The 25640-nt window shown below is 41.5% G+C and overlaps 2 protein-coding genes across 2 annotated transcripts; one reads left to right on the top strand and one right to left on the bottom strand.

The window, feature by feature from the left end:
* Nucleotides 1–337: 337 nt before the first annotated feature.
* neto2b (neuropilin (NRP) and tolloid (TLL)-like 2b) lies at nt 338–7277 on the bottom strand. Its single transcript, XM_034589192.1, has 12 exons — nt 7007–7277; nt 5226–5282; nt 4905–5063; nt 4012–4260; nt 3844–3891; nt 3601–3728; nt 2668–2769; nt 2343–2469; nt 1914–2027; nt 1330–1460; nt 1157–1249; nt 338–1076 (listed from the first exon to the last, which is right to left on the bottom strand). Exons 1-12 carry the CDS (start codon nt 7014–7016, stop codon nt 627–629), a joined length of 1668 nt encoding a protein of 555 aa, XP_034445083.1. The 5' UTR covers nt 7017–7277; the 3' UTR covers nt 338–626.
* Nucleotides 7278–20841: 13564 nt separating this feature from the next.
* Nucleotides 20842–24097, top strand: LOC117763781 (fibrous sheath CABYR-binding protein-like). Its single transcript, XM_034589189.1, has 2 exons — nt 20842–20966; nt 22441–24097. Exon 2 carries the CDS (start codon nt 22448–22450, stop codon nt 23366–23368), a length of 921 nt encoding a protein of 306 aa, XP_034445080.1. The 5' UTR covers nt 20842–20966; nt 22441–22447; the 3' UTR covers nt 23369–24097.
* The last annotated feature ends 1543 nt before the right edge of the window (nt 24098–25640 follow it).

Below are 25640 nucleotides of genomic sequence, written 5' to 3'. Positions count from 1 at the left end.
ATTACATTTTATTCTTTTGCTCATCAACAGTAACCTATGATCTAAAGTTTGTCGGGTCCTCCACATTAGAAAGGTTAACATCTGGTAACCCATCAGTTACTCAGTCGGCCTACAGTCAACAAAGAGAGAAAGTAAAAACACAGACTAGAGTGTTTGATAAGGATAGGTGTGCCAGTGGACGGTTTGGTGTTACCTAATCCAATTATATAACACGATGAGTTCACCTAATGACAGAGGCCATTCCACCGGTCCTACCTGCTTGACAACACCTATTCAAAGACTCCTGAACACACACTTCTCAGGACGCACACATGACATCATGATATTTATTCTTATCTTTAACACAAGTAAATAAGAGATTAAACAAAACAACTGAGGTGATATTTTTTGTTTTGGTCATAAGGTAATCATGTTTCCTCATCCTTTTAGAACACAAAATATTGATTTAAAACATACTTCAACAAAATCTATTGGCTTTACAGTAAGATGTGACCACTTAAACAATAAACAGCATTACGACCTGTTGGATGTAAGAGTCTCTTCCCTGCTCCTGTATTTGTGTGAGTTCTCCCAGATTGTGGCACTGATTTGGAAAAGTTGTTTTGCTGTACCGACCTCTTGTCTCCTCAGAAGTCCATGGACAAGGATCTTTGCTGAGCCATTTCATAGTTCCCTCTCCGGCTTCCTGCTCTGTGCACATACACGTCGTACCTTCCGTCGTCCTCGTCCTCTTCGTCCTCCTCCATCACTCTGTCCTGCCGATCCAGCGCTCGATCCCCGATGCTGTGATGGCCCTGTGTTCGGCCTTGTTTCATACTAGGCCAGCTCTTCTTACGCAGACTGCTGTTCAAGTCCCTGAAGGGAGGTAAGGTGGTCTGAATTTCGCCTCTGAAAGGGGGGAGCTCCAGGGACCCCCTGCCCAGGCTGTGTGCACCCTGAGTGGCTTTGATGGAGTTGATGGAGGCCTGAGAGCCACAGTGGTGTTCGTGTATGCAGCGGGAGCCCGAGGACGATCTCCTGAGCGCCTGTAAGGACTGGAGCTCCTCAGATAACTCCCCAAGGTCCCCTGACATTTCCTGAAAACAATAACATCACATTTTCACTTTTGAAAGAACATGGCAATGTGTCAATAATCCGTCAAATTATTGAAACTAACCTTGTCTCTGAGAGTAAAGAGTTCATAATGGGGAGGGTCAAACACTTCCTGGGAGTCGCCCCGGTGAAAAAGGTTATTCTTACGTACCAACACCTTTAAAGTATAATTAAACACACTTAGTAAATCAAATAAGTCCACACCAATATTTTGTGGCATGATTGTGACTCTATTACCTTTTTCCGTGGCTGTTTGACTTGCACCAGGATGGAGATGATGAGTAACAGCAGCACCACTCCCGTAGACACACAGATTATTGTCCCGTGGGTCTTTGTGATCTGGTGAAAAAGACCTTTGCTCTTTTTCTCTGGATAATGGAGATGAAGAGAGGGATGAAGAGAGTGATAACACATGACAGCTATTCAGAGGCACTGAGAGTACATCACTCATTTGCTCGTTGCCATCCCTGCAGGACCGTCTGTATCTTTGGCTGCCAGGAACAATGCAGAGGCTTCACAGCACAACACAATTTGAAATGAAGAACTAGAAGCGAACTCAGTGGAGCACATAGCTCCACCAAGGCCCAGCTGGTTCCTCATGAGACCACCTTTAAATTCACTGGATCTGCACCAAATTTCACACACTCCTAAATATCAGTCCCCCTAAAAATCTCATCTTTGAGAAATCAAGGGATCTTCCCCGACCCCTACCCAATCCTTTCAATAGTGTTTGTGTTTTCTTGTTACAAACAAGCTGACGAGTGGAAATATAACCTCCTTGGTGGAGGTAATTACAAAGTGCATTTGCAAAACCGGATTACCTTTGCAGTTGCTTTCATCCCAGGGAAAGACACAGTTCTGTATGCCGTTGCACACCAGAGAAGTGTTGATGCACATGTTACTGTGGCAGAAGAACGCACTGCCCGCACAGGGAGCTGTAACACAAACAACAGTGTGTCAACGTGTGGCGCAAAAAAAGCTGACAAAGCAACAAAGACATTTATGGTGAGAGGAAATTCATCTATTTCTTGTGATTCTTGGCAAGATTTAAATCTGGGATTAAATTTGATTAATTGCTTATTGAAATTGTGTAATATTCTAATATAAAGTTATCTACAACTTCTATTTTATTATTAGAAATCTGCATTATTGGATAGAAACCAAGAGAGGGCTGTTACAAATCTGCTCTCATACATCCAAAAAAAGAAAAAAGGACAGAGATTAGAAAAATTGACTGAGGAGAAACTCACGGTCTGCAAAAGAAGTGAAGAGCATCCGGAAACGGCTGAGACGGCTCGTTTCATCGGCCCACATCCTCACCACTCCCACACCAGTGTCCAGCATGATGTCGTTGGCCACTGTGCTGCAGAACTTGGCCTGAAACAAACCACACATCATTTTCTCTCACAGCTTTCAGATGTGTCGTCCCATTGAGGCCAAGGTCTGGAGAACAGTCGCTACACAGAGAGAAACTGAGAACTGAGAGAATGACAGAAGATTATATGCAACAAGTAAAGCACGTCACACCAAGAGACGTTAATTATATAGCACATAACATAAATCAGTGAATAATACCTTTAGGTCCTCGATGGCATTACTGCCGTCATAAACAGCCACAAAGTTCTTCTTGCATTCGTTGGAGTTTTCCATCTGGTATTCTAGGAATCGTAAGTAAATCTGGAACAAGGAATGAATAGAATCCGTTCGTTTTTCATGCAGTTTAGAGTATTTTGCTTTCTCATAAAAGGACCAGTCTCATTTGAAGGAAGGTTTGCATTACAGGATCAGATATGAATAATTTCAAACAGCCTTACTCAATGTGTTCTAATGTAAACTGCAGGATTAAAAGCCTGTGTTTGCTGTGGACTTCATGTGCACATACGTTCAAGCTGTGGAATGATACTGTCTGAATTATTGGAAAAATACATAAGCGCATTTATCTGGGGTTTATTGAAGCTGAAGTCCACATGCTTCATCTTTATGATTGTGTAAAGGATATGAACAAACAAACATCACACCAGATGTGGACGGGATAAAGATTTAAAATGCAGTGATGGCTGGAGACTCGTCTTTTCAACCACTATACTGTCACTTTGTGATTTTTCTTCATATTTCTTACCACAGCTATTATCACTCAATCCCTGGCATTGCACTTTGTGTAATGCTTGTATGCTGATAATGTCGGAAAAGTGACTCACAGCTGTTGTGCACCAGCCAAGTGACAAAAACATGACAATATTAGAGCCAACAAATTATTCAGTTATCAATTAACTAATAGTTTTTCATTATCCATAAATCCGATATTTATTTGGATGATAAATTATGAGAATTGAGAGAAATATGTGTAGGATTGTTCAGCCTTGGTGGAGGTATTGAATCTACTAAGAGCCATCTTAGTTGGTAACTTTGGTTGAACACTGATTTAAAAAAATACTCCAAATACTGATTAATTTACTTGTCAAGCATCTAATCAGTGAAAAAAAAACAGTATCTTATACAAAACCCTACCCTGTTGTTTGTTGGGGCTCGTATAGTCCAGATGCAGTCCACCGCCTGGTCTGGCTTCACTTTGTACTCCTCATCCACCTGACTGGAACGGATCAGGCCGTCAGCACCAGACAGCTCAAACTGACAATCTGAAGAACAACAAAGGAGGCAGAGAAAGTGGAAATAAGGAGATTAAGGTTTGTGTTTGAGGGGAAACTCTTTAAAAAAAAAGAAACTGAGAGTATTCAAGTGTGCTGGCACTACCTGGAATAGGATTTAAAAGTCCTCCCACATGCAGATGAAATTCAGGGTCTTTGTGGGGAGAGATATAACAAAATGAGGGTCATCATCAGTTAGAATGCAGGTCTTTGATTGGTCAATGACAGCAGAGACATCTGATGAAAACCATCCCCCTGTGTTTTTGTGAATCACCTGCAGTAAAGGTGTACTGGACCTGGAAGCCGATCCCCTCCAGCTCTTCGTCACTGTAGAAGCGGATCCACATAAAGCGGCCGCTGGAGAGGACGAGTCCGGGGCTGGCGGAGCCGCAGAAACGATTGATGAGCGGCGAGAAGCTGAAGGGACCGTCCCTTACCTCGATGTGGTCAAAACGACACTCGAACGACGCCTCAATGTAGAAGGAGTCATCAAACAGGAGCTCTATTCTCTCACGGGGCAGGGCTGAGGGAAGAGTGGTGGTGTGTCACTGCGACTGCCACAGAGGTAATTCAGCAATATAATACCAACAAAGAACAGTAAAAAAAAAAAAAAAAACGTCAGACTTCCTTGTATTGCTGATTTTTCATGAAGTATTTTTAGATCATTCTTTTGCGAGCTTTGTTTGATGGTCTTCCAGGTGCAATTATGAAGAAAGTGATGCACAATATGACACCAAAGTTTGATATAAACTTTAGGATGCAAGATAATGAGGAATGCACTGTCGGAGAGTGACGGCTTGTTTGTACCTGAACAACCACAGAGGGAAAACGTGCATTGCACATAATGCGTTTGTCAGACATTGGCTTTGTTGTCAAGATACAACCTCCTCCTAATAAAATCCAAAGATAATATGGGAACGATGCTGATGCCATTGTGGAAGGATGGAGCAACAGCCGACTGTATTATTGTTCGTTTCCGAACCAAACACATGAAACAGTGTTGACAGGGACGTTTTCTCTCCCTCAGATTCTCTTTAACGACCACCAGAGCTCACAAAAGAATCTGAGCTGACGTCAGCAAGGAAATCTGCAATATCCCCCCATCCCTAAAAAAAAAAGAATAGAAAGAAAACTGCAGCAGTGACTCAGGCTCATAGTGTTGGTTACCTTCCAGCACATAAAGGCACTCCTTGTTGGGAGGGTACGTGTTCGGGTAGTTGGGGGAGCTGAAGGAGCCCCCCTCTGTGTTTCGGACCCAGGTTCCACAGTGACGATTGCGCTGCGGCCTTTGAGAGGGTTTCACTGCTTTTGATCCCGCTCCTCCATCTGCATGTGAAACGACATCCAGGTGAGACATTGTGACGGTGAAACAAATGAAGAATGGCGCCACATCAAGGCCATCAACAACTAAGATGTATCTGTGTATCTACCAGTGAAAAAACTTTACTGATCTACAGTTAAATGTGTGTCTTGGTGTATCAGTCCCACCTTTAGTCTTCTGTGCCAGAGCAAATCCCTCCTCGATGAACAGGAGAAATATCCAAACTGTAAAAGAAACCAGAATACATGAGAGGGGGACGATCAGGGAATAAAGTGAAGAGGGAGAGGGAGCATATCAGGACATGTGTGTCTACTTGCTCTCTCCTCTGAATATCTCCATGTATATAACAAGCCAGGGTATGAGTTCAGAAACATGGGGAGAATAATGACCTGCTGCTTCCACCATCTGCTCCAGTAACTCTTGCTCCTTTTTCTGCAGCCTTCTTTTTCTTTTTAGTCTTTTTAAAAAAGGTTTATACATGTATCACTTTGCACAGCAATCTGCTGACTGCCATGGTGCGGTGCAAGGACGTCTAATGACAAATTAAATTTTCTTGATGAAATCATATCATTACATAAAGTATGACCTAAATAGAGCATCTAGCCCGAGGGCACCACGCCACTGAAATTTGCTTTGAGTTTTCTCCAAAGTGGCAAGTTGACATGTTGGCATTTTGCTGTGTTGCTGTAAACGTCCAATGACAAACTGCCGAGCATGGAACAGCAGCTGTAATGGTTGTGGTAATTTGTAGTTAAAGCATCCCCACTCCAGTTATACGTGACAGCTGACAAGCTAAGAAAAGACCAGTTTAAACATTTAAGACTTTCTTTCCAAGCAGCTGCTCACATGGGTCTCTTAATGATTTAGTCCATGTTGCCACATCTTACGTTAAAGTTATTTTAAAATAATCCTCTATCCCTGATAATAATAATATGATATAATGACTGACCTTGAGAAAACTTCAAATGAGAATCTGCACTAAGGTACCGTCACAAATACACTAATGAACCCTGACGAGCAGAGAAGAGTGGAGTGACATTTTCATTCACATGTACATACATACAAAAATGCATAAACTGTGGCAATGTAAAGAAGCAGGAAAAATTAGGGGTTTAGTTAAATAAATTTCTCTCCACAGAACGTCCGTAGAGAGCATGCTCTCTATATCCTTCTGTATGTGCATGTGTGTGTGTGTGAGGAGGAACTTAGGCAGAAGCAGCCTAAATCCTCCTCCTGTCCAGACACTGGCTCAGCCCATGCATATGCAGTGGGTGGGGAGAGAAATTTCTCCCTTTTACTTCAAAATGAGGTTCTTTCATTTCGTGGAATCTTTTGCACGACAATACTAACAATGATAATAGATACATAGATCATATTGTACATACACATAAGTCAGAAGTAATTATATAGGCTAAATATATATAATACAGCATCGGGAGCTGTCACTTCAGCACCATAAATGAAAACAAAAGAGATTAATTTGGCTTTTTCCAAAGTTTAAAAAATGTCTAAGCAGACATACCGTTTTTTTCCTAAATGATCCTATTATTATTGTTATTATTATTATTATTATTAATAAACCAGGTTAGTCCCATTGAAGTCAAAGTTCTCTTTTACAGGGGAGCCCTGGACAACAGAAGCAACACAGTTTCAACAGTAAACCCATTAAAGATTAATAACATTAAAACACTTGCACACATCATGGACTCAAGAGATTTGACCAGAGCTGTAAACTCCTCCTCATCATCTTTGTGTGCATTTTTGTGCACATGAAAATCGGCAGAGTTTAAGAACAACGTAGGTCAGGAGTCATCTCAAAGAAAGATGATCACAGATCAGACTCTATCTCCCGCTCCGGTTACATCAGTAATTCTTATTCACACAAAGATCAGAAAAGACAGTTTCACTAAATGTCCTGAATCATGCAAAAATGAATAATGTCACTCACCTACAGTCATCCTCTCAGATGAAGTCCTTTCTCTGGCTTTCGATTTCAAACTTTACCAGCTCTGTGTCCCTCACATCCCTCTGCTCCGCTGACTCGATGGTCTGGATTAACGCATGGTTAGATTTACAAAACCCAACTTTCACCTCTTTACCCTAATCCCATTGGTCAAGATGAGAGAGGCATCTGGTGTGTGAAGTAAAAAGAGCTGATGAAATTCTGATTTATCATCGGACTTCCCCCCGCAGAGGAAGATACACAGTGAGATGTTCCTGCAGAGCTCAAGGGTGGATCAGTCTGACTCTTCTCTCTCACAACAGATGATCTGTCTGCGGCTGCTCTGGGTTTTAAGATTGGGCTCAGTTGGCGCGAGAAGGGGGGGAGAGCTGATTGCGCATGTGCACAATCATACACGAGTAATAAGTGATATGACAATCCACACACAGCCTGTTTGGAATAATGCTGATTTACATTTGGAAACCTTTTAAATTGAATTAGCTGACACACACACACACACACACACAAACACACAAACACACACACACAAACACACAAACAGGACAGCTGTGCCAAGGAGCTCGGTGGGTATAAATCAGACACAGATTGCCTTCCTGTGCAGTTCTGTGCAGTACAGAGAACACATCCACTGAGGTCTTCTCTCATTTTTCTCTATAGGGACACACAGTGAATGAAACATCGTTGCTGGAGCTGCTGAGCGATGAAAATGGAAGTCAAGAGTTACTACTTCTTTGATTTGTTATCTTTTGAAAACCCAACCTGATGCCTCATTCATGGAGATCATCGGCATAAACAGCTTTAGTTGTTTCTTCTAAACAGAATGCCATCCTCCATATATTAAGCAAAAGCCTGATTATAATCTAAAGTAGTAGGCATTTACATTTCTGCTATGTCTTTAGCTTGACAATTGATGAATGACAATTCAACTTTTGTATTTGAACGACTGTGTTATTCATTATTTCAGGAGTCACATTGCTTTAAGTAAAAGCAAAACAGCACTATCAGCAAAATATATTTAAATTAAAAGTATTTATTGAGCCCTTAACTTATGTTTTATTACCAAGCTACATATCTTAGTGTTGGATTAGTGGGGTGATGACAAAGTGTAAAGTAACAGGAAATGGAAAACAACATTACTATAATGATAAAGTACAAATTGAAGATGTACTTCATTACATTACAGCAGTGCTTGGATGTGATTAGATAACTTCTGACCAATTTAATACGTACATGTTGAAAAAGTCAAACAAAATATTTAATTTGTTTATGATTATAATGTTTTTTTCTCTTCCCTGCTTCTTTTAGTTCCTCTTTCTCACATAAATGTTTTTTAGGTGACACAGAAGGAAAAACAACAGTCACCAAACTCCTCAAAGGAACAGGAAACCAAAGCAGTGCAGCTCATCACGCCATTGTTTTCAAAGTCTCCAAGGTGATCATTATTCAGTGAGGTGGCACCAATTTTTCTTCTGCAGCAACAACCTGGGGGTAAAGTAATTCAGCGCACACACAATATATGCACCATCATAAAGTTGCATCATCTGGGCCCGTGTTTTAAAAAATGACACGTTCCCTTGTGATTGATTATAAAGAGAAAGTGCTGCCTCAGAGATACAGAACATGAATCTTTTATTTTCCAGGGTGTGTTTGGTTTTGGGAGGATCGAAGCGACTGTGCCTAATCCTGAACCGAGTGACATTCCAACTTCAGCGAGACAGTGCGAGTGACTGGTCGTCGACAAAGCCTCTACTCTCACCCAGTATTCAAATCTGCATCTGTTGCCATGGCGACCAGGCTGCTGTCTCACCTTCTTCGTCCTGAGGCTCACAGGAAGCAGATGTTTTGCAGAGGTTTGAAAAAGACGGAAAGTCAAAGAGGAGCAAAAGACTAAAATCTCCCTCCCTTGTGGTAACCTAAAGTCATGTTTTCTTTTGTGAGTTACTGTCATGTTAGAAAATATTTTGAAATACCGAGACGTCCTTGAATCTCAAATTCTATCTTTATTTAATTTGTCACATCCTGCAGCCCAATATTTGCTCTGAATAAAATGTTAAGTAAAATCACTTTTCACTTCTCTCTATCTCTATGAAAGAACTACATTACATTTCATTTAGCTGACGCCGACCCTATCTATTCAACAAGCTGATGAAAGTCTTCTATGATATGAATGCAAAGCTCAAAAATTGGAAAAAGGAGGAAGATCATGTCAAACAGTAAAAATGTACTCGTTACTTTGATAATTGGACAAAAGCGATTTGAAAACATTGGTGGGACCTTTTTTAGGCACATGAAAACATAATGTCTTCCAGTTGTGTGTCCGTCTAATTCTTTAGAACATGATATCTCAAGAACGCCTTGAGGGAAATTCTTCAAAATCGGTACAAACACCTCGACTCTTTTGGTGGTTGGAGGGTAAAAGTCAAGGTCACGGTGACTCAATTTTCTTTTGAACGTGATATATCAGAAACACCAGGAATTTCATTAAATCTGGCACAAACATTCACTTGGATTTAAGAATGACCCAATTAGACTTCAGTGGTCAAAGGTCAAGGTCACTGTGACCTTGCAAAACCAATTTATGCCATGTGAACGCATTATCATAAGCGTACCTCCAGAGAATCCTTTCAAATTTGGCACAAATCTTCATTTAGAATAACGGATTACCTGATTACAGTTTGGTGGCCAAAGTTTAAAGCTCACAGTTGACTCACAAATCCTGTTTTTTGGTTTTTGAACATGATATCTCGAGTCTGCCTTATGGGAATTTCTTCTTATTTTGACCAGTTGTCACTTGGACTCAAAGATGAAGATGAACTGGGCTCTATGACTCTTTGGAACAATAATAAACAACGCATGGCGACTGATATCACTGCACCACCTTGAAGCTCATAACAAAGAAAAACTGCACAGTGAAACATCATCTCAATGCCAATCCCCCAAAATCCCCCTCATCACCTAATCCTCAAAAGCACCAGCGTTGGTCCAGCAGCTGTAAATAAGACCCAAGCATTACACGTGAGAAAAGAGGTCAGCGGTCATGTGAAGATAATCAGACATCTTTTCTGTAATGTCCCAACCTTTTCTGGCGAAAGGTTGTGCAACCACTCCAGTGAAGGCAGAGACAGTAGAGAGGATCTGATGGAGCATAATGAATCCTGAATTGTTCATTTGCGGGCGCCAGGATTTTAATTAGCATTTTGATTGGAGTCTTAACCAGCCAAGTGATTGCTCTTATTAGCGTGTGCTTAAGGATGAAATTAACATCTTTAATTTGGCTTAGTGTACAGTTGAGTGAGCCAGGTGACATTGCTGGGTGAGGCGTTCGGTCCCCTACATTCTTTCCTTTTGTTTTTCCTTACTCTGCAAGAACACGCGCATGTACAGTCTGCAAAACTTCATGTATACGTGCATTTGTGTGTCTTATATTTGAAATTAATTTGTCTGAAAAGAGCTTTTAAGGACAGGGGTCTTCTCTGAGGTCAGGCATTACATGGTGGGACATTTAATGCAGTTGCAGTGTTACAATATGGTGGTGGTCTCTGCAGCTCTTTGATTAAATCCAAGAACACATTTCTAGACTCATTCTGAATCCGTGCCACTGTTGCTCGATCTGCTCGGTAACAAAGCAACAGATTGACGAATTTAAAAGCAAAGCACTTTTATCAGCTTCAGAGGAAAAGTCATTAAGATGCCACCACCAGCCTGTGATTGGCAGGAAATCCCTGTGGATTTGGCCTATTACTGTTGATGAGGAAGCACAGTAGCCTACAAGTCCCGACTTTAACAGGGTGGAACAGATTACTGTGTCCCAGTGACTTCTCATTTATCATCACATTGATTTGTGTTTCCCTCACTCTACTCCCCCCACAGGGTCTTTTACTGTTCCATCTGTAGATCAAGTCACAATTAGTCGCCCTTGTGCACAGTCTACTGTTTAAATCCTGCATTCAGCTGGAGACACAAACACAAATCACATGGTGGAGAAAAGAAATACCTTTTCTTTTTTTTTTCTTGAAGGCTGTTCATCAAAAACGTTATCTACACATATTTGGAATTTAATCATCCAGACGGAGCTTGACGTTAAAAGCCAGACTGCCCCCGGGAGACCCCGCCACCGGGAGTAAACATAAATATCCTCTTCCCAGACAGATTCACAAATACTGTATGTGATACCATGCAGCAGGAGGAGCTGGTGCTGAACTCCAGTCTTATCTCTGGCCCATATGACAACAGATTAGACCAAGAAAGAAGAAAGGAAAAAAAATAATAATAATATGACCTAATTCGACAAATGTCAGAAAAACAAGTGTTAGTTTATGTAATTTTGAAAACATTTGAGAATAAAATCAGATATTTGCACTGTAGGTTCCAAATTTACTGTCAATCCTGTCGTCACATTATTTGTCTCCTTCTTCTCCGCGTTACAATCTCCATAATCTGCTGATCCACAGCTCCTACACAGAGCGGCGTCTTTTCTGTCTTAATACAAATTCACATATAGTTTGTTGTGTGAGATGTCGAGCAGGACTCACACGAACACACACAACCCCCCCCCCAACACACACACACACACAGTTGCCACTAATCTGCCATTTGCAAACATGCAACTGGATACAAATTTATTTAAACTCTAATTTCATCCTCTAGTCTTTTGCAGCGTGTGAGATCAGAACTTAAACTGCATCCAAGTGTAAATGAATATTTTGAGTAGAACAGATTTTGTTATTCAGGATGCATCATCTGGGAATTTGTTCCTTGAGGCATCTTTCTCATTTTCAGTGATCCGACTTGAGCCAGGAATAAAGAAAAGCTGTGACTAAAGCACATTTGGCAAAGCACCCTGTGGGGGCGAGGAGAGCAGATCTGTAGGTTGTTGATGAACGGATCTTAGGGTGTACTCTTTACTGGCAAATCCTGTTTACCTCAGCAAAATTTAAATATGCAAGACTTTCTAATTATCTGAAAATATAACAAATGATGTCATACAATACGATGCCATCCACTCCTGTGATTATTCTTTTTGAATTTAGAATTTTGGGGCATTTTGCCTTCTGATAGGACAGTAAGTGTGACGGAGGAGAGAGCGGGAAAAACACGCAGTAAATGGCCGGGTCGGAATCGAACCTGTGGCCACGGGAGGAGGGTTCAAGCCTGCAAATTCATATCCTGTTATTATTTCAACAATAGAACTTATTGGATTATTTAACCTATAATAAATGTTTATTTCAAGTTGTTTGCTTTGCGTTTGTTTACCATCAACAATATGTTTATACAAAAAAAATATTAAAATAGTACGTAAACACATTGGATGACAGCTGGGATCGAGAGCTCTACATATTTTGGAACATATTTAAAATGGGGAATGAGTCACTCCCTTGTGTTTTGCGGCAATCAAAGTTAAATGAAAGCGAAAAATCCGTAACATTTAAAGGTCACTTCCCCTTTTCCTCGGGTGTTGGACTGTGTCTGTCGAAATGAGACGAGGAAAGATTAACTGATCCCAAAGTCTGCATCTGTGACCCATACGTGCACTCGTACACGTGCACACACAACATCACCAACGTGGATCTGCCACAAGAAGAGGATGTTGTGTCTCTCTCAACAGATGAGACCATCGCCATCATGTCCACTTGAATATCTTCATTCCATTTAAACATTCTGCGCTTTCTAAACCTCGCTCTTTTACAACATATGGCCAATCACAAGGACCAGTCTGGGACAGATGGCCAATGGCAGTGACCCTTACACAAAGTAGGGTTAAGCCAAGAAAGACAACGATTAGTCTGCTTCTCACCAATTAGGGCGCTCAGAAAGTGAATAACATGTGAAGAGGACGACGTGGAAAACAAGAGGAGCTAGTCTTTCATTTCCAGTTCGACTTATATCACTCGGGTCTCGACCTTAAAGCCTCTCATCTGCCCTATTCAAAAAGAATATACAGACAGATGCGTGCAATTCTAAATATGATTAGTTCATTACAATATTCATGGGTAAAATGTCATCCTGATCAGCATGGAACCAATGTTCAAGAAACCCAGAGGACTAATGCTCTCATGTTACTGAGTTTTATCAGATATTCCAGTCATGTTCGACCCACAAACACAGCAGGCGAGTAAAGCAGCGACAAGCTTTACTGCGGCAGCAAGAGAAATCTTCTTAGCACGGCCTCATCTGTGAATGTGGCAGCAAGCCTGGACGAGGATGAGTCCAACGCCACCAGGGTCCTCAACGATTTTTTCATAACAAATTATCGTATTTAAGCAATGGTAATAAATTAGAAATTATGTTTTTTTTCATTTTGGTGTCTAGTAACGAACAAAAAGAAGATATGGATAGGAAGCAGCTGCATGGGACCCTCTTGTCTAATAATTATCAGGGTCAGTGGAATTTTTATTTATACAATGGAATCACTATAGAATGGAAAAAACACAAAAGACCTCTCTGAATAATAGTTATTTCTAAGTGCATCTGCTGAAAATGACATCAACATGGTGACACCGCTCAACAGTCTGTGGTGATTCCATTCACGCGTCACTCCTTCATCCCTCTGATTATTTGATGTTCCTAAAATGCGCTAAACTCGAGCGCTTCAGGGAAAATGACATTGTGCGTGCAGCTGGGTGTTAACACGCGCTTTGCCTTGAGATTTCTTTTTTTCTTTCCTCCCCACTTTTTAATTTAGTCAAATATATAAAGCTGGTCTTTGCAATCAAGGCCTAAGCACATGTAGGAAGGGGCTTTAGAGATTTAATTAAAATAGGCCCGAGTGAGAGGAAGCAGCTTTGGGTACAAAGTGATAGAAAGTGAGAGTCTGATACGAGGTTGTTCTGAACACCACAGATTGAAAGAGGGTGATAAAAGAACAGCGAGAGGAGAAAAGAGGGCAAAGGTGAGGAAAGGTTTTGTCGGGTTTTGACGAGATTAGCATGGACTTTGGAGCAAAGGGCACAGGATTAGAAACCATCAGCACTTCTCTGTGTCCTCGCTATTAAAAAAATACATTTCAAGGCATCAAACAACTATTATTGTCTGACATATCTAATAAATACTACGTGTTGATTATTAAAAGGAAATAATGCATTAGTGGTAAGAGACCTAACAAACACATTTGTGCGTTAGATGCAAAAAATACTTGAGTAGAATAGTTAATTAAAAAAAAAAAGATAGTTACATTTAAAACTTTGATTTAAAAAATGAGCTCAGACAACAGACAGTCCAGGGAGAGAGATGTGACTTTGGATGATAAGACGATGCAACACAGTTTTAATTACAAACCACGCTGCTGCAACGCTGATTAATTCCAACATCGACAAATTGTTCTCTCCCACTGTGTGTGTGTGTGTTTGTGTTGTTCTAGGAGACAGACATAAGTAAGGATGGTGAAAGCAACAGACATTTGAAAACAATGGTTATCGTAGTATACACCAATGTATATATACTCTGTGACATTATTTCATTCACATCACAATAACCTGTGGTGTCAGTACATCTGGCACATTTCTTCTTATACAAAGTCCCTTCAATGACATATTTACTTTATGTTTGTATGATGTTTTAATGAACGGCAGTTGGATGTGGTAGATATCAGTGGTGGAGAGATATAAAGTACTTCTTACAAATAATTACAATACTCACTTTAGCACAATATAGCCTCCATTATACTCTACTAGATTTAAGGGGCACATTTGTAGCAGCTGTTTTGACGGATGATATATACATGAAATTAGTGAATACAGAACACATCTTCAATAACATGTATATCAATATAATATATATGATATATATTTATAATATATCTCAATAAAAATATATGCTTGTGCACAGTGAGGAGGTATAACACATTATTGATCAACCTTAAATTTGTGAAAATGTTTTGCTGTTTATTGTGATAATTATGAATTATGATTATGATTTTTATCTAGGACTGGGTTGTGTAAAGTTTGGTTTAAGATGTTTAAGGTCACCTAATGTATTGACTTGACTTTTTCTATATCATTGTTGTTGTTGTACATTTTCATGTTCCGCATTTCGCTGTTTGCCCACTAGGTGGCGATGAAGACCCAGTCGGCCCATGCGGTGACTCGACTCCTCGAACGCGTTCAGCTCTTTGATCGTGTTTTTATTTGTTATTTATCATTAATCACAGCCTTTGATATCCACACAGCCTCACGTGTACGCGCCTGGGGAGCAGTGCACGTGTGAGTGAATCCAATAATGTCGGCGAATCCTCGGACTCTTCCAACATGGATGTCAAAGAAACAGCCGGTGAAGGAGAAGAAGAAGAGCAGCAGAAAAGCCAAAGCGACGAGGTAATGAGTGAAAACAACCAACATGGAGTCCGGTCTGTGGTTTGATCCGTTGAACAGAAACTCGTCGGTGTGATTTCAGGTCTGTTGTCTATTGTATGAACGAGGAGGAGCTGGTGGAAGCTTCTGTGTCGTATCTCACCGACACCGCCTGCCAGGCTGCTGCTCTCCCTCCCGACCACAAGGTGCCGCTGCTTTCTCCCCTTTTAAAGGTAGCATCATCACTTACAACAGCATTTTAATAATAATTCTAACTACGTTTTACATATTTTACATAATGTTTATTTAAACATTTATATAAAATATAAATAAATGTTTGTTATAATATAGACTAATATAAATAGAATTGAGAAATCTCTGACAAGAATATAAAACACGTTATAGTAAATTAAAAGTTGATCGAAAAGTAATTGGCCTTCTTTTACAAGCTTTAAAAACGAAGTTAGAAAACGTAGATACATGAAACCAACCATTCAATTCTTTCAGCTCATTTGTTGTCAAGCATTTCATAGAAAATAAACTCTTGAATCAATTTGTACTTATCAATTGAAAGTGGGATTTACTTTCCTCTTCAGCCGTATATCATACAACTCTCACGACTGGTTTTGCTCCTGATTGTTTCTGAATCGAGCGACCTAAGTGGTCAGAGGGAGACTGAAGATCTTTGGCATCTTTTTTTTCCTCAAATACAAATAAAAGGTTGTAAACAAAATTGTTCCAAATTAAAAAATATATAAATTGAATGCATCATGCTGTATATGTGAAAATCAAATACATTTGGACCACTGTATAGTCTTTGTACTTTTTCACATGTATTCAAAATAGATTTTGTCTACTTTTAGATAGATAGATACTTTATTGATCCAGAGGGAAATGTAGGGCCTGCATCCAGGCCCAATTTGTGCTTCACAGATGAAAAAATCGTAATCATATGTCGTACCATTTATTGCAGAGGTGATAAAATGCAGGTTATTCCCTGAAGCACTGTCTTAAAAATGAGTGTCCTGTCTCGCAGGTTGGTGACAAAGCAGTTGATGCCACTGTGACGATCAAAGAGAAACCTGCGTCTTCAAAGACAAAAGCAAAGTCAGTGTTCAAGTCTTTAGAAGAGGAGTCCTCGGACTGCACCAACGCCCAGGAGGCCACATACATTTCAGAAACAGACTTGGACATTACTGATGTGGAGACGTTGCCGTACACCGAGAGCCAGGGACTCCGGGGTCAGAGGTCAGGACCGGTTCAGGACCCCGGTGGTCTCATGAACGCTGAGCTGGACTCTGACAAAAAGGTGGAGCGCTCACAGACGCCAGCAGAAGCAGCGCAGCAGGAGGACGATGGCTTACAGCTTGTACGGGAAATATTCTTCACCTGATGATGAATTGCTATGAAATGTAGGCATGTGGCGACCAGCACTCGGTAGCACTGTAGATCTGTACATGTGTAGATGTTCTTCTACATCCTCAGCTAAACAACTGGGTCAAACCTTACAGGATAGGTGCTGATCTCTGTCATGGCAACAACAGTCATACAATCACTTCCTGTTTGACAATTTGTCCTCAAAGTCAAAGCCCAACATTTATTTTGATGCTGCAATGCTTTATATTCAGCTGAATTACAGAGCTTTCATTTAGAAAACTTTAGGGTCTGAATATCTAACATGCACTGTATTAAAATAACACCAGCTAAGTAAATCAGTCATTGACTGTAAAATCTTCATTGGACACAAAGTTTTCTTACTTTAGTCTGCACCATAGACTGTTCATAAAAAGCTATACACACAGAAACAACATAGTAACAGTATATTGTACAACTGTTTGAGGAGGACGAATGACACGGAATAATTCTAACGTAGCTCCATAGTATTATTAGGCAGGTTTACAACAGGCACTGCACTTAGAGTTGAGGTCATACTGGTCAGCACAGTAGTGATCACCAGCTCAACCTGCACACCCACATAGATGTAAAACCAGAGGGTCATGTTTTCCCAGGCCACAAACGGCAGATTGAGGAGCAAAAACACAATGATGCCGGTCATGATGAGCAGGCTTGACCCAGCCTGACAGACCACGCTACACCACAGCAGGGTTCTATCTCTGGTGTAGGCCGCGAACAGCATGGCCAACAGGGAAAAGGCCACCAGCACCACTGGAACGTACAAACACAGGATAATTTTGACCTCAAACACAGCTCCACTGAAAGGGTAGCAGTGCATTTCTGCGTGTTCCTGTGTTAGACACATTCGAAAGGGGCTGATGAGGACGTCGTCGGAGTGGATGAACACAGCAGCAGAGAGAAACAAGGAGGCCAACGCCTGAGTCAAGATGAGCAGGAGACACATTGAAATCCATATAAGGCGTCCAGTGAAATTGTTCATAGAGAGGATATGTGTTGCCTGGTGAGACTCTGGAACCTCCGACCTGTAGATTTAATGTTCATGTTGACAGGAATACATGAATTATAAGGATAGTGCTTCACATAGAGAAAAGCTATTTGACAAAATGGCCAATGAATTCAGTATTTATGAATAAACTTACATCATTATTGGTGAAGAAAAATATTCTGCACAGATGCCTGTTGGCTGAATTTCTAACCGGTGTTCACAGTGGTGAATAAAATAATTACATCGATGGGCCTCAGTTGTCCTTACTTTGATTTGTGAGTTTATTACACCATGGATCTGTGGACAGAGAAGATTGTTTGTTTAATATACGTGCAGAAAGTCAAACCAAAAAGCTTGAAGCTTCATCTCAAGCATTCATGCTGAGGCTGTCAAACATGATTTTGGTCAGGCATTATACAAACAGTGTTATCTTATCATATGGAAGATAATCTTCAGATATGAACTTTGAGAAGGATGCTTGTTCGACTTCACAGCACAACACACCTGTGATTCAGCAATAACTGTGTCAGGGGTTTGACCTCAGGCTGATCAGCTGATCATGTTTATGTACTGAATCCTCATGGTCACCTGACCACCATCAAAATGAAACCAAAAGTGAAACCAGTTTTATCAACATAAAATTTTCCAGTCCAAAATGATCACTCGGTATCTAACCTTAGTACTAATATAGAATCTGACGATGTAAAATGACTTTCATTCATAATCATAATTTTATTTTTAGTCTACTTACGTTTGGGAAGCGACATCATCTGCTGTCTGCCTCGTGTTGATCCTGCTCCCTCCGAGGCTCTGACTACTGCTGAATACACACACACACACACTCTCTCTCTCTCTCTGGTAGAGCAGTGGAGCAATCTGTGACAACAAACTCCATGTAACATCTCCCTTCCTGTAAAAAGATTCTAATCATTATTATACGTTATTTAAACATGACAACATTTACCTTAGCAGTCATATAAAGATCTCTGTTGCTTAAGTGTTCATCACAGGCACAAGTACGGTTGCAAATTCCAATTCTGACATGACAGTTATCAGAATACAAATCTGTTCAACCCCCTCTAAAGGTTTAGTCTGTCCAGAGGCTTACTCTGCGTGTAGGTGCGGCCCTGCTCCACTTGACATGGTGAATATTAGTTTGTGAGGAAGGGTATGGTGGGTGGGATGCCCCCTAGGATTGGTGTCCGCCACCTCAGTGCCATCCTCACCTGCAGAGCTCCCCCTCTGCTGCATGTGCATCCCCGGGCTGCTCCGGGGGCCTGACAGCTCAGAAGGGCCCGTCTCCACTGGTCTGAGATGGTGATGAAAACTCAGTCGGCCGACGAGAAAAATTGACTTTACAAACACGTTCAACTCTTTGTTTTTGTTTTCAATTCAGTAAAAAAGGTTTATTAACCACAGACTATGATATTAACACAGCATCCCTGAGTATTTAGTGTCACTACAACTTCTACTTATTCACGTTCAAATTCAGCATTTCTTCTTTGATTTAACATGAATTATAAAGTTGTTTAAAAACTTTTTTTCATCCGTGTTAATGTTACAATAAATCACTGCGGATGTTAAGTTGAGAAATCAAAGCTGAAACCTTCTGAGGTTTCCATAAACAAAGCACAGAACACTGTGAATATGAGTTTCTACTGAGCACTATATTGTACAGTCATTGTATGAGGGAAATCAAAAACACAGATTTAACAAAAATGAAGATCAAAAATTCACAATTAATAATGTAACTTAAATAAAAATATTAAATCTATATTCATCGTGATCTGTCATAACTGCTTTGGTTTCCATTAGCTTAAAGGTTCAGTGTGTTGAATTTAGTGACATCTAGTGGTGAAGTTGCATGTTGCAACTAAGGTCGAACAATAATGTTATGATAATAGTTCACCTCAAATGTGTGTTTGTTGGTTGGTGGTTTGATTATTAATATTTTCCTTCTGTTCACAGATGAAAATTACTTCCTTTTTGTTAATCTTCATGCACACTTAGGTAAAGCAGAAGCAGGGACAGTTTGGACGCGACTACTTCCAGTCAGACTGCAGCCTCCTCCTCGACACATGGGTCAGCACAGTAGTGATCACCAGCTCGACCTGCACAGCCACACAGATGTAAAACCAGAGGGTCATGTTTTCCCAGGCCAGAAACGGCAGATTGAGGAGCAAAAACACAATGATGCCGGTCAGGATGAGGAGGCTTGACACAGCCTGCAAGACCACGCTACACCACAGCAGAGATCCGTCCTTGATGTAGGCCGTGAACAGCATGGCCAACAGGGAAAAGGCCACCAGCGCCACTGGAATGTACAAACCCAGGATAACCACTATTTCGAGGAGGTTGTTTATCTCAGTCTCAGCTCCCAGCAAAGGGAAGCAGCGCACTTCACCGTCTTCGTGTCTAAGACACATTCGAAAGGGGCTGATGAGGACGTTGTCGGAGCGGATGAACACAGCAGCAGACACAAACAAGGAGGCCAGCGCCTGAGTCAAGATGAGCAGGAGACACATTGAAATCCATAGGAAGTGTCTCGTGGGATTGTTCACAGAGAGGACGGAGCCGGCTTCAGCCCGTTGAGGCCCCATGACCTCTGGCCTGTGGATTTAATATTTATATTAACAGAAATCAATGCATGACAAGTTGATTATTAGGATGGTTCTTCACATAGAGAAAAGCTAGTTGACAAATGACCTGTAAATTCAGTATTAGTGAGTGAACTTACACCTTCATCGTCAGCAATGAACTCAGAGTGGAGCGCTTCTCAACTTCACAGCACAAACACACTTGTGTCACAGCAGCAACTGTGTCTGGGGGTTTATACTCTACAGATCAGCTGATAATGCTGCAGGACTGACGCATCAAGAAATTGCAATAATAATGAAACTAAAAGTGACAGATTATATTTAGACAAATGACCAGTCCAGCGTTGTGTAATGTTGACCACTCTGAAATAATAAATAGTATAAATACTGAGTGTTAAAGTCGAACTGAGCAGTTGTGCAGTTTGATTTGTTTGTAGTTAACTTACTTTTGTGAATCGACGTCAGTGTTGGTCTGGGTCGTGCACGCGTCGTCTGTGGTCTCTGCCCGGGGCCGAGCACGGTTCGTGAACGCGCACGGCCGCGTGCCTCCAGCCGGAGCGCGCTTAAACAGACAGTTTGACGTGCCTTCTTCCCAGAGTCGAGTGCGAGCTCATCTGCAGCGTTTCCTCATTTCACTGCAACGGGAAAAAAGGGTTGAGAAGGTTGGTGACACACATGTTACAGTTATTTCTTTTTCACTTTGAATCTATGCTCGTGTTGTTCTGTGCACTTTGGAGGGTTTAGACTTTTTGTTCAGCACGGGGAGGGAGGCGGGGTCGTCTGCTGCAGCTCCTTTGTTCCTTTTGCTCTGAGCATTAATTATTTGATGTGTTTGCATTGATAAATAGTCGTATATGGGTTTGTGGTGTCATCGTGTCGTTAGAGTGCATGTGAGCATGTTGATCCACGGTTGTGACGGACGGTACATTGGGAACAAGGTGTGGTTGTTTCACACAAACACAGGGAGACCAAAACCTCCCATTTGTCTTTAATAGGAGCTCAGCTCGTCTAAATGTCTCTGATTCATGCCTAATTGAGGTGAGGTGCAAATTAAAGAAGGAATCGAACGCACACATTGACCTTTACGGACCACGCTGTACAGAGCACAGTGTGCGTACCACATGCTGCAGCCCCTGGGCTCAAGAAAACATTATGTACCAAAACGCACAGACTGGAATATCCGTTGCACAACTTATGAAATCAACCCTGACAGCTTTAGTTAAGTTTATTTCTTTGATTTTGTTGTTTTGTAACCTCGAATAATGTTGCATTTCTGCAAATAAAGTGTCAACTTAATATGCAATCAGCAACCACAGGAATTATACATGAAATATTAGACTTTATACTTCATTATACTATACTTCACTGCTGCCCCATCTTGACCAGGACTCTTGAAGAAGATATATCTTTATCTCAATGGGACATTCCTGGTTAAATAAAGGACAATACAAAAAACTCAGTGGAGCTCACACCTCCACCAAGGCCCAACAGTCCCCTGCAATCTAACCAAGCTGCACCAAATTGCACAGTAGTCAGTTCCCTAAATATGCCTGTTTTTTCCAAAAAATCATGAATTATTCACTAGCCAATCAGTGATCATGCAATGTTTTTTTTAGAAATATATTTATTGGATTTTGCAGATTAAACAAAACAAAAACATTCACTAAAAAGCACACCCACACACAGAAATAAACTCCAATACTCTATTCTCATGTGACTGATATGCTGGGTAACACAACATACTGTATTTTGAGGCATCACAACAGTGTTCAGCAAAAATCCTTTACGATATTTGAAAAATTGTCCCCACATTTAAAAAAAGTTTGGTTTTCCATGGCTTAGAGAGACTTTTAAACCAACTGCAATTTTAACATTTCCTGGATCCGCCCCCCTGATCCCATCTTCATCAAAATGTAATGGGTTCTTCCCGGACCCATACGGCATCTGTCCACCAGGTTTCATGGCAATCTGTCCAGTAGTTTTTTTTGTGTAATCTTGTTTACAAACAAACCAACAAACAGATTTAACCTCCTTGGCAAAGGTTATAAATTGCTTTTTGCAACCACTTGAAGAATACAATTGGACATCTAATCCTTGGAAAATAATGTGATTGTCATTTCTTGACGCTCTGCACAGGTTCACCATGGGAAACCATTTCAGCAGAAAACGAGACGAGCCTGTCCCTAAGCAGAAGACTGCAGCAGAGGAGACTGCAGCAGGGGAGCCAGCCGCTGCTCAGCCAGCAGAAGAGGCTGCGATATCGTGCGCCCAAGAGGCCGTGGAGCCAAAGAATCTAGAGGCGGTGGTGGGTGAGTGTGTGACACAGTTGGCGTGTCAAGGGGTAGAGGCTATTGCTGTCTGCTCTGGGCTTACAGCTGAACCAGAGCCTGTTAAAGAGGAAACCCCAGCTCCAGCCCAACCCAACCTTCTGGACTCAATCAGCGAACCATCTCCTCCAGAACCAGAACCTGTTGCAGAACCAGAACCTGAACCTGTCGCAGAACCAGAACCTGTTGCAGAAGCTCTGATCTCCCTAAGTCCAGAACCTACTCCTCAAGAAGAGCCTCTCTCAAATCCCGAGGCGGAAGTTGAAGCTGTCTTGGAGCCCACCTCAGAGTTATTACCAGTCCCGGCTGAGGCTCTGGAGAAAGCCACAGACATGCTCACTGAGTCCTTCCCTGAGCCAGAGCTTTGCTCGCCTCCTTTGATTGACCTGGGTGTCCCTGATGTCACTCCCCAACCTGTTGATACTCCTCCCTCCCCAGCTCCCACCCCTGACCCAGTCGATGCAGATGTACCCTCAGACATCCCAGAGAGCGGGGAGTGCCTAGACACTGCTGAGATGTCCACGTTTGAGCTGGAAAAGTCTGAGTCTCTGGAAAAGCCTGCGGAGGTGGTGGCCGCAGAGAATATGGAGCAGCTCGTGAGTCATGTCGAAGAGGAAAACATTAGTGGACTCCTGCAGAACTTGGCTCTGAAAGGAAATGACCTCATCCCCATTGATGTCCAGACCCCCGATGACGCTCCCATCACAGACATCAACCTGTCTACCGACCTGATTTGAATCCAATAAGTGAAAGAAGTGAATAGCTATTTTTTTCTGTGAAACACTTTTTAACCTTTATCTTGACTTCTGACTTCACAAATACAATGTTTGATTCCTCATGTGTGCAGCCTAATAAAGGGAAACGGTTAATTTTCTCTTTCAAAATGAACCAAATGTGCCAAGTGAACATAATGATGTCTAAATACTGATACATTGATGTTTTTGGATACATGTATACTGCCATATATTATCTGTGGGTGACGAGTACAGGAGCTCAAGCAGGACAGGGGATATGCGTTAATTTCCTTTCTTGATGGACAACAGAGATCTTCCTCTATGCAAAATTCCCAGGGCAAGAATTTAAATTTATTTCTCATAGGGAATTGAAGAAAGAGGTGCTGTTGCTTTATGAAAACCTAAAAATTATATAATAGTGTAGTAAATAATCATGTTTATTGAGTGCAAAGGGAAAAGTATGAGTTTTTTGAAGTGGATAACCCATTAATTCAAAACGACAGGTATAAGGGACAAAAGCAATGCAACCAAAGATGGAGACCATTTATGTATCTGATTATATAGTTTTCAGATACATAAGTTTTCAATAGTTTTCAATAAACATTTTTGCTTTAAAACACTTGTTTGGATTTTGCAATATTCCTCCAACAGGGATGAAAGTCTTGTATTTTCAGGTGTTTTTTTTAGAATTAAATTCGTGCCTTGGTTGTGGAAATAAAAATATTTCAAGTGCGTTGTGGTCATGCATTCTGTTTTTTTTATAATGTAGAGGAAATAATCTTACTCCATGTTGAACAGAAGTGAAATAAAAGCGAGCCGGTGCGATACATCACATTCATTAGCTCCAGATGTACAGTAGCTGTATTCTGGTCCCATCACACTGAACGTGGAATGTGACCCAGCTCCGCTCAAACCCAAGTGACGAGTGCCAAGCAGGGCTCTGTTAGACGAACACACTCGAGCAACAGGGAGATTTCTCCATGACACAGCACACTGAACAACAGGCTCGTACACGTTTGGGACACTAAGTGCACATGGAAATTAAATTACAGTCAACACGGCTCAGATCGTGTCATAGAGAGCGGCTTCTCGCAGTCTCGTGGGAAAGAGGACAAGAAGAGTAGGGAGGAGGAGGAGGGGGAGAGACGAGGCCACATTCTTTCCAGAGGAAGGAGGTTTTTCGGGGGGCCTGGGTCAAAAGTCCTCAGTGTGACTGCGTGTCAGTCCATGAGAAATCTGCTCCACATATGCCTCTCTCTCCTCCCTCCCTCCCCTCCCCCCCCCCCCCCCCCCCCCCCCCACTGAACTACTATCCCTGTGTCTTGACTGGAGTAGTGAGCTGGTGGGTAAGAGACGCCTGCCTACAAATTCAAAACCCCCAAAAAATAACCTGACTGTGTGCGACCATTTTGCCAGGAAGGCAAACAATTCCACAACGTCAGCAAGATGTACAACATTCAGCTCACAGTCGAGACAACATTTATTCTGCACGAGGAGATCACCATGTCTTCTCCAGTTCCATTATCCATAAGAAGTCCCACTCCCGATAAACATTTATGCCTTGTCTGGTCACACCTAAGTTTAACAGGTTACGCCACAGGGCACGGCTGACGGGTAAGTCCCATGGTTTTGGCAACACACCGGCGATGAGTCCCCGCGGAGAGGGAGAGGCGCTCTGCAGTCGGTGACCTCAGTCAAGTCTTCCTTTAGTAAATGCGTTCATGTCATACCAGAGGGTTTCAGTTAAATAAACAAATGTGCTGCACTCAAGTCCCCCCCCCCCCCCATCCTTATTGATTTCCTGTCTCTTAATGCACTACAACGGCCAAAGGACAAAAACAAAGACAACACAACTTGGGATTTGCTTTGTGACTGTGATCAAGGAAGTAAAAGAAATGTGATTTTTAAGAGTTTTTAAGGTTAAGTTTTTTTAGTGCAGGGCTGTTTTGTTAACTATTTCTGCCAAGGAGGTTATTTTTTCAATATATTTGTTTGTTAGCAGGATTACGCAAAAAACAGCTGAGCCAACCTCATTGAAATTTGGGGAATGGGTGGGGTATAGTTTGATTAAGGGTCAGATCCAGGAATTTTCTTTCACGATTGGGTGTTAGATTTGGCGGAGGGATGCGATTTAGTTATCCTCGTCCTGAAACTATCTTCCTGTTAAAAATGAAAAGCAGAAGTTGTCAAACTCAAATGCAAACATCTCAAGTTTTAGTAAAACTGCTGAAATGGAAAATGTTTTTCACAGATTCGTTAACACTCGCTCATAATG

Source organism: Hippoglossus hippoglossus, chromosome 6 (assembly GCF_009819705.1).
Source record: "Hippoglossus hippoglossus isolate fHipHip1 chromosome 6, fHipHip1.pri, whole genome shotgun sequence".
Classification (NCBI taxonomy): domain Eukaryota; kingdom Metazoa; phylum Chordata; class Actinopteri; order Pleuronectiformes; family Pleuronectidae; genus Hippoglossus; species Hippoglossus hippoglossus.
This window is presented reverse-complemented; position numbering and strand designations above follow the sequence as displayed.